The sequence below is a fragment of the Oryctolagus cuniculus genome, chromosome 16 (assembly GCF_964237555.1).
Source record: "Oryctolagus cuniculus chromosome 16, mOryCun1.1, whole genome shotgun sequence".
Lineage (NCBI taxonomy): Eukaryota > Metazoa > Chordata > Mammalia > Lagomorpha > Leporidae > Oryctolagus > Oryctolagus cuniculus.
In genome coordinates, this window is record NC_091447.1 from 52,472,531 (window position 1) to 52,481,095 (window position 8,565).

General features: G+C 60.5%; 1 protein-coding gene across 1 annotated transcript; it reads left to right on the plus strand.

Moving 5' to 3' along the window:
• Positions 1-827: 827 nt before the first annotated feature.
• IGFBP1 (insulin like growth factor binding protein 1) lies at positions 828-4,448 on the plus strand. Its single transcript, XM_002724212.5, has 4 exons — positions 828-1,290; positions 2,049-2,212; positions 3,167-3,295; positions 3,826-4,448. The coding sequence occupies exons 1-4, from the start codon at positions 903-905 to the stop codon at positions 3,955-3,957; spliced, it is 813 nt and encodes a 270-aa protein (XP_002724258.3). The 5' UTR covers positions 828-902; the 3' UTR covers positions 3,958-4,448.
• Positions 4,449-8,565: the final 4,117 nt, after the last annotated feature.

Sequence of the window (8,565 nt, forward strand, 5' to 3'; positions counted from 1 at the left end):
CAAGGCTCAGGCTCGGTGAGCGGGAGCTCGGGCCAGGCGACAGGGGTGAGTGAGTTCTGTCCATGTCCTTCCTCCTCTGGCCCCAGTGCCTGCTGGGAACTGAAGGGCTGGGCAGGCTCCCTCTGACAGCCCAGGCCCGAAACCTGGCTCTGGGCTGGCTGCTGGGGCCGCTCTAGGGCTCCTGGACTCAGAGACCAAGACGGCCGAGCTGGCGGGAACATGCCTGGCTGGGGCACACAGCAGGGGCCTTGGGGCGACCGGGAAGGCCGCTCTCCCAGGAGGCCGTGCAGCGGGTGCCGGAGGAGGCCAAGGCCACCTGTGTAGTTCAGATTCTCTCTGAAGTCTGACTAATTTCTTATTGCCCAGGAAATGGGAAAGTGACCTCGAGAGAAAGCCGAGGCAAGATGGCTCCTGGCTTGAGCCGCTGGCCAGCCCTGGCCAGCACGGGAGGCCCCTGGAGACTCACAGGGCAGGGTGCAGGCTCGGCCCGAGGGCTGCAGTGAAACCGGGAGCACTGGGAAAGCCGCTGACCCTCGGGGATGTGCGGGGGTCAGCAGGGGGCACTGGAGGCTTCTGGAACCAAAACAGGAGCCACCCGCACCTGGCTGAGCGCTCGTCATCAGAACTGGACTTTGGCCCCAGGCGGACCCCTTAACAACGGGACAAACAGTTTGAAAGCAACCATTTCCCTCCTCACTGCGTTTGCCCAGGGCCTTGGGCCCACGAGAAAAACAAACTTATTTTGAACACCGAGCTGCTAGCGCACCACGCTGCCAATCATTAACCTCGCGGAGGCGCGGCCGGCTCTTCATAAAGCGTGCGCGCTGCCCCGGCAGCATCGGCCACTGCGCCTCCGCCTCTCCCCCAGAGAGTGTCCAGCGCCGACAGCCGTCCCGCCAGAGATGCCCGCAATCCCCGTGATCAGTCCCTGGCCGCTGCTGCTCCTGCTGGCCGTGCTGGCCGTCCAGGCCGCTGCCGCCGCCGCCGCCGGCGCTCCCCAGCTGTGGCACTGCGCGCCCTGCTCTGCCGAGAAGTTGGCGCTCTGCCCACCCGTGCCCGCCTCGTGCCCAGAGCGCTCGCGGCCGGCTGGCTGCGGCTGCTGCCCGGTGTGTGCCCTGCCGCTGGGCGCCGCGTGCGGCGTGGCCACTGCGCGCTGCGCCCGCGGACTCAGCTGCCGCGCCTTGCCTGGGGAGCCGCGGCCCCTTCACGCACTCACCCGCGGCCAGGGCGCCTGCATGCGGGAGGAGACTGCCGCCACCCAGCGTGCTGCCCCCAGCACCAAAGCTCCAGGTACCGCAGCCCCCATCCCCGGGTCCCTGCTCCTGGGACACAGAGCCCTTTGAGGCCTCGCAGGGTCTTATTCAAAACCCGCTGGGCCAGTGTTTGCAGCCGGAGCCCAGGCCGGGGAGGGAGATACAGGCGCCAGCGGGGGCCTCCTGGTGTGGTCCTGGCAGGGCAGAGGAGAGGAATGGGGAGGCCCCAGGGCCACCCAGCTTAGTGCAGAGCTGGCGAGGGCCTGTGCCCGTGGGGTGGCGTGGCTGCCACCTCCCTGCTGGCTCTGGGTGCCTGGGGAGGTTGGGGTGGGGGCTCCCCGTGCTGCCCCCACCCTCCACTGTGTGTGTCCAGAACCGGCTCTGTCACACAAGCCCTGTAAGTGGCGCCATTTCCAAGAACGGAGCGCGGCTTTCCGTGGAGTCATGGTGGAGGGAGCGGTCCCTTATGGGCCACTCCCTGGGACCCCTTGTGAGCTGCCGGGCTCCTTGTGTCACATCCTGTCTGATGGAGGGGAGAGCCAAGGTTCCAAGGCTCCCATCCATGGTGTCAGGAGCTGACCCCAGCCCTTGAGTGCCGTGCACATGGCTCCATGCTCCTCCAGCAGACGCTCCCCCCGTGCCGGATGGAGCCGGTCTCGCTGCTGGGTCTTTGCTCTCCCTGGACATCAGTGAAAGCGCCTGCAAAGGGGGCATCGGCAGAAGCCTGGGAGGGAGGGGACCTGGGGGCAGCGCGGGGCCTCCCCAGGGCTCAGGGCCTGTGTGTTTCCTCCCCAGAGCCCCCCACGGCCCCCCAGAGCGGGGAGATGACGGAGGAGCAGCTGCTGGAGCGTTTCCACTTGATGGCCTCTTCCAGCGAGGACGTGCCGGCCCTCTGGAACGCCATCAGCACCTTGAAGGGCACGGGGGCCCAGGAGGGCGCACCTGGCACAAAGCGGAAGGTGAGGCCCGTGCGGCGGGCGCTGTGCTCTTGGGGCCCCTGGCTGGGGTCGGCTGGGCTGGGGAGCTGGGGGCCCGGGCCCTGCTTCCTGGGCCTGGCGCCTGGGAGTAGGGTGCGTGGCCACCTCCCCGCTGAACGTTTCTCGCCCTGCCCTAAGCGCTGTGGCCGAGCACAGGGGACGTACACGCACTCTGGTGGACATCTTTCCGGGTGGGCTCAGAGGCCCCTAACGCATTCCGTTATTTCACAACCATTGTCGCCCTCTGGAGAACTTTCTCATCTCACAATCAGACTCAACCCAAACTGCTCCTGGTCACCTCCATCCACGTCGGTCGTCCGTGCCGCCACTTGGGGGCGACAGAGAACCAAAGTTGGAGCTGCAGGCATTCCTTGGGGCTGGGAAGGAGGGGTCCCTTCTGCCCAGGAAAGCCCAGGAAAAGCCCAGGACCCCACACCAGGAAGCGAGGGCAGAAGGAGGGACGCTGGTTCTCGGATTCTCAGGCTTCACTCGCTCGTGAAATGACCTTGCTGGTGGCAGAGGAGGGAGGTTCAGACCTGGAATGGTCTCCGTGCAGAGAGCGGAATGAAGTTCTCCGTGCAGAGAGCGGAGCCTGCTCTGAGTGGGAGGGGCTGCATCGTCGAGCAGGGGAGGGGCAGCGAGAATCTTCCTGGAGTGAGCCAGCCTCCTGCCCGGGGCTTCTGTGACAGGTGCTCAGACGAAACCCAGAGAGGGAGGAACCGAGCCCCCTGCGTTTGTCAGCTCAAGGCAGACTGGTGGCCCTCACTTTGCCGGTGGAAAAGCGGGTTCAGAGAGGGCACCTGCTGGCCCCCATGGTGCAGGGTCCCCCGGCCAGCTTCGGGCTGCCCTGCCCCGTCCTCCCAGCTGGGACGAAGCCTCTTGGACGGGTGGTTCCCTGGGCTGCAGGCTCACTGTCTCTTGCCCTTTGTCTTCCAGGGGCCCTGCCAACGAGAACTCTACCGAGTGCTGGAGCAATTGGCCAAGGCACAGCAGGAGGCAGGGGGGGACGTGTACAGGTTTTACCTGCCCAACTGCAACAAGAACGGCTTCTATCACAGCAAGCAGGTGGGTGGCCTTGCGGGCGCGTGCTCTTTCATGCGAGAATGCCACCCCAGTGCCCACCCCCCTGCACAGTGCACGTTTCAGGCTGTGGCCCAGCGAGGGCTCAGGCACTCAGCAAGCAGTGGAGGTGGAGGGCTCGTGCCTACCCTCAGCTGAGATCCAGCAGCAGGGAAACTAGAGCCGAGCTGGACCCGAGTTTCTGAGGCCTGACAAATAGTGCACAAGCCCCGCGTGCCGCGGCCTCCACCTAGACGCACTGGAGGCCCTGCGAAGCACAGGCCCTGTGGGTTCTATTGGGGGAAACTGAGGCATGGCTCTGTAACAGACGGAGAGTGGGGGGGTCACACTCAGGGCCTGCTCCTTTGGGGCAGGGCGCCCCCAGCACGGGGACCACCAAGCCGGCAGCTGTCACAGCACCCGCGTGGAGTCCTGGTGCCACGTGGTCCTCGGCCACAGCCTCCATGTTACTGTGGGCATCAGGGGGCTTGGTGACTCAGCTCCCCGCTCAGCTGACCCTGGTCCTTGCATTGCAGTGTGAGACGTCCCTGGATGGAGAGGCCGGGCTCTGCTGGTGCGTCTACCCGTGGAGTGGGAAGAGGATCCCGGGGTCCTTGGAGATCAGAGGGGACCCCAAATGCCACCAGCATTTTAATGCACAAAACTGAGAACGGCTGCAGCATGTGCTCCCCCACTATTTAAGTATCTGGTGTATTTATCCTCAGAACACACACTTTATATATATATTTGTGCATGTATATACATAGGGCTACTTTTTATACTCCACATACAACTTATATGTAAGGCTGTCAGTTTATTTATTCTCTGTAAGTTTATTTTTTCTACATAGTAACGTTTGCTGTATTAACTTATACAAGAGTACAGGAAGCACTTCTCATCGCCTGGGTGTAAATCCTGGCGTTGCGGCCCCTCTGGGTTTTCAGAGTGGGAAAGCAGTGCCCAGAGACGGGCGTGGAGCTTCCACGCTCCCTCCCGAGGCTGGGGATGGCCTGCTGCGTGCTGGGGGGTGGTGTGGACTGTCAGGACAAGTACAGGTGCCGCGTGCCTAACCCTGGCTGCCTGGGTGGACCCTGCTGTTACCCACACACGCCTGCCTGTTTGGAATAAACGCCCGCCCGGGCCCGTGCTTGTCACCGAGGACGGTGGAATCGCCTGTGGTCTTTGTTTCTGGGATCTCGCGTCTCTCACCCTCACCCCCGCCCTGCCCATGCGCGCTGGGCTCGTGCCATATGGGGGCGCCGTGGTCTGTGTGCAGAACTCCTTGTCCCCGCAGCCCCGAGCACCCCTTCCTGGGCCTCCACCTCTCCGCCAGTCCCCTGCCTCCCAGGGTTCTCAGCCCCTTCCCCGTGGCTTCTGGCTGACCCCCCCACCCCCCCGCAGCCCAGCCCCTTCCTCATCCCAGGGGCTCCCAGCCATGGGCCAGCTCTTGTTCCCCTGGCTGAGCCGTGCAGGGCTGTCTCTCCTCCCCGACATGCTGTGGCCTCCAGCCTCGGCTGTAATTCGGATCCCAGGGGTCTGGCCAGCTTCTCCCTCCCACAAGGCCCTACCCTGGTCAATCTCTTCAGGTGACACCACTCTGACTGGACCACAAAGTGCCCCACCTTTAGCCTTGCTGATAACACCGGTGGGTGTCAGAGAGACGGAAGTCTTAGAACTGGCAGAGGGGCCGTCAGTGCCAGGCCAAAACCAGGAGCCAGGACCTCCTTCCGGTTCCCCCGTGTGCGTGGCAGGGGCTGAGCATCTGGGCCATTGTCGGCTGCTTTCCCGGCTGCAGGAGCAGGGAGCTGGATTGGAAGTGGAGCAGCCGGGCCTTGAACCTGCACTCCGATACGGGACGCCAGCGCCGCAGGCAGTGGCCCAGCATGGGGCCAGCACTGGGCCAGCATTCCAGATAAGCTTCCCACGGCCACCTCTGCTCCGTAGTTGAGCCACCCAGCGACCAGGCAACCAACCTGTCAGAATCCCTCACGCTCAGCGTGTCCATCTTAGTTAGTGTAGCGGATCCAGGGCTACAGTCCTCCCACCGCCAGCCCACACTCTGTGTCCATCCCCATGGGTCCTCTAAACAGGCGTCTGTGCAGATGAGAACACACAGGAGTTCTCCCGCGTGAGTGCGCCTCCTAGTGGTCACACTTTGACCTTCCCCTTCAGAGGCCTGTGGGCTCTGAACAGCAGTGTCTCTCCTTGCACTGCCTCGGGCGCCGCTGCAGCAGCCCTAGGGGCCAGGACACTGGTCTGGATGGGGCAGGGGGTGCCTCTGCCCTTGTAGGCGATCAGCAGAATCTCAGGGCTCAGCGCCCCAGCTTCACCAGGGCTTCCCACGTGGCCGATGTCCACCTGTCCCGTCCCCGTCATGGTCACAGGGCACACTGCTTGTGTAAGTTAGGCTCGTGGGAAGAGGTGCTCCAGTGAGACACAGGGTGAGACGGGGTCTCCTTCAGGCAGACACCGAGGCTTCCAGGCCCTGTCGCTGGGCGGTGGGCTGGGAGCTCCCAGCCCTGAGCTCGCCCTCATATTTCCGCACTGTCTCCAGCTTTGGAGGCCGCTGTACCTGTTTGCCGTGGACGTTTGAAGGCCTTATCCGTGCCTCCTGCAAGCACCCCGGGGTCATATTTTGGGCCTCTGTTGCCTCGGCAGGCTGTGCCTGCCAGGGCTCTCTCTCTTGCGGGGATGGAGCTGTTAAATCTGTGGGCTCATGCGTTCCCGAGGCCTGCAGGCCAGGGCCCGGGCTGCAGCTCAGGTCCAGCGCTGCCTGCTGGAGGCCTGGCTACTGCCTGGGGAGGAGGTTTTCACCCTGCTCGTCATTCAGCCAAGTGGCTGAGGCCCGCCCACGCCGCAGAGAGCCATCTGCTGTACCAAGTGTACTGATGTCAACGGGAACCCCTCCCAACACCCACACAGAAGCATTGGAGCGTGTTTGATTGCCCCCGGGCTCCTTGTCAGGTTGACAGGCAGCATTAACCTTCACAGCCAACATGCACAAAGTGTAGTTCACGGGAGATGCAACCATGGAAATGCTCAGCTAAAACTAGAGGAGGCAGGAAAAGGGGGGAAAAACAAGGAATAATGCAAACAGAAATTATTTACAAATACCATTGATTTCAACAAAACGTTCTAAACGCAACAACTAGATGACAGAGGTCGTCAGAGTGCTTGAAAAAACAGAACCAGGGGCCGGCGCTGTGGCACAGCGGGTAAAGCCGCTGCCTGCAGTGCCGGCATCCCATATGGGTGCCAGTTCGAGTCCCGGCTGCTCCTCTTCCGACTAAGCTCTCTGTTATGGCCTGGGGAAGCAGTGGAGGATGGCCCAAGCCCTTGGGCCCCTGCACCCATGTGGGAGACCCGGAAGAAGCTCCTGGCTCCTGGCTTTGAATCAGTGCAGCTCCGGCCGTTATGGCCATCTGAGGAGTAAATCAGAGGATGGAAGACCTTTTTCTCTCTGCCTCTATAACTCTGCCTTTCAAATAAATAAGTAAATCTTTAAAGAATGAAAGAGGAGCAGACTATTTGTTGCCTGGGGGGATCCCACTTTAAATATAAAGACTCAGGTTAAAGACAAAGGGATGGGCGTATACAGCAGGCTGACAGGAATCAAAGAAAGCAGGATTTCATACAGGGCAAACTTCACACAGGGGAAACAACCACTTTTTTAGAAATATTTTTATTTTTTTTAAAGATTTTATTTATTTATTTGAGAGGCAGAGCTGCAGACAGAGAGAGGGAGAGACGGAGAGAGGTCTTCCATCCGCTGGTTCACTTCCCAGATGGCTGCAACGGCCGGAGCTGAGCTGATCCGAAGCCAGGAGCCAGGAGCCAGGAGCTTCTTCTGGGTCTCCCACGTGGGTGCAGGAGCCCAAGGACCTGGGCCATCTTCTACTGCTGTCCCAGGCCACAGCAGAGAGCTGGATAGGAAGAGGAGCAGCCGGGATCCAAACTGGCCCGAAGGGGACGCTGCTGCTACAGGTAGAATCTTAGCCTGCTGTGCCACCACGCTGGCCCCAGATGATCACTTTTAAACAGAGATTTACATAATAAAGCGAGGATTCACTCAAAAAGGCGGAACAGCCCTAACAACAGGACATCAAGGTAAATGGGGCAAAACCTAGTAGACGTGAGAGGAGAACTGGACGGACCCCCGTGGGTAGCTGGAGACACAGAGCTGCAGCCGCCGCCCCGTCCGCCACCCGGATCCAGTGGGCGTGCACTGCACACACCTCTGCTCACGCTCACCCGGGGCCTTGCGCGGGGCAGCCTGCGTTCTGGCTCACAAGCACGACACAGCACGTTAAGGCCAATGGATGCCACACGTGTTCTCTCTGAGATGACGGCGAGTCTAAGCGGGAAGATCTGGTTAGGGTTAGGTTTAGGGTTAGGGTTAGGGCTGGGGTTAGGGTTAGGGTTAGGGTTGGGGTTGGGGTTGGGGTTGGGGTTATTAGGGTTAGGGTTACGGGGTTAGGGTTAGGGTTAGTTAGGGTTAGTTAGGGTTAGGGCTAGTGTTAGGGTTAGGGTTAGGGTTGGGGTTGGGGTTGGGGTTGGGTATAGGGCTGGGGTTATTAGGGTTAGAGTTAGGGTTAGGGTTAGTTAGGGTTAGGGCTAGGGTTAGCGTTAGGGTTAGGGTTAGGGGGTTAGGGTTAGGGTTAGTTAGGGTTAGGGCTAGGGTTAGGGTTAGAGTTAGGGTTGGGGTTGGGGTTGGGTATAGGGCTGCGGTTATTAGGGTTAGAGTTAGGTTTAGGGTTAGTTAGGGTTGGTTAGGGTTAGGGTTAGGGTTAGGGGGTTAGGGTTAGGGTTAGTTAGGGTTAGGGATAGGGTTAGGGTTAGAGTTAGGGTTGGGGTTGGGGTTGGGTATAGGGCTGCGGTTATTAGGGTTAGAGTTAGGTTTAGGGTTAGTTAGGGTTGGTTAGGGTTAGGGTTAGGGGGTTAGGGTTAGGGTTAGTTAGGGTTAGGGATAGGGTTAAGGTTAGGGTTGGATATAGGGCTGGGGTTATTAGGGTTAGAGTTAGGGTTAGGGTTAGGGTTAGTTAGGGTTGGTTAGGGTTAGGGTTAGGGTTAGGGGGTTAGGGGGTTAGGGTTAGGGTTAGTTAGGGTTAGGGATAGGGTTAGGGTTAGGGTTGGGGTTGGGGTTGGGTATAGGGCTGTGGTTATTAGGGTTAGGGTTAGGGTTAGGGTTAGGGTTGGATATAGGGCTGGGGTTATTAGGGTTAGAGTTAGGGTTAGGGTTAGGGTTAGTTAGGGTTGGTTAGGGTTAGGGGTTAAGG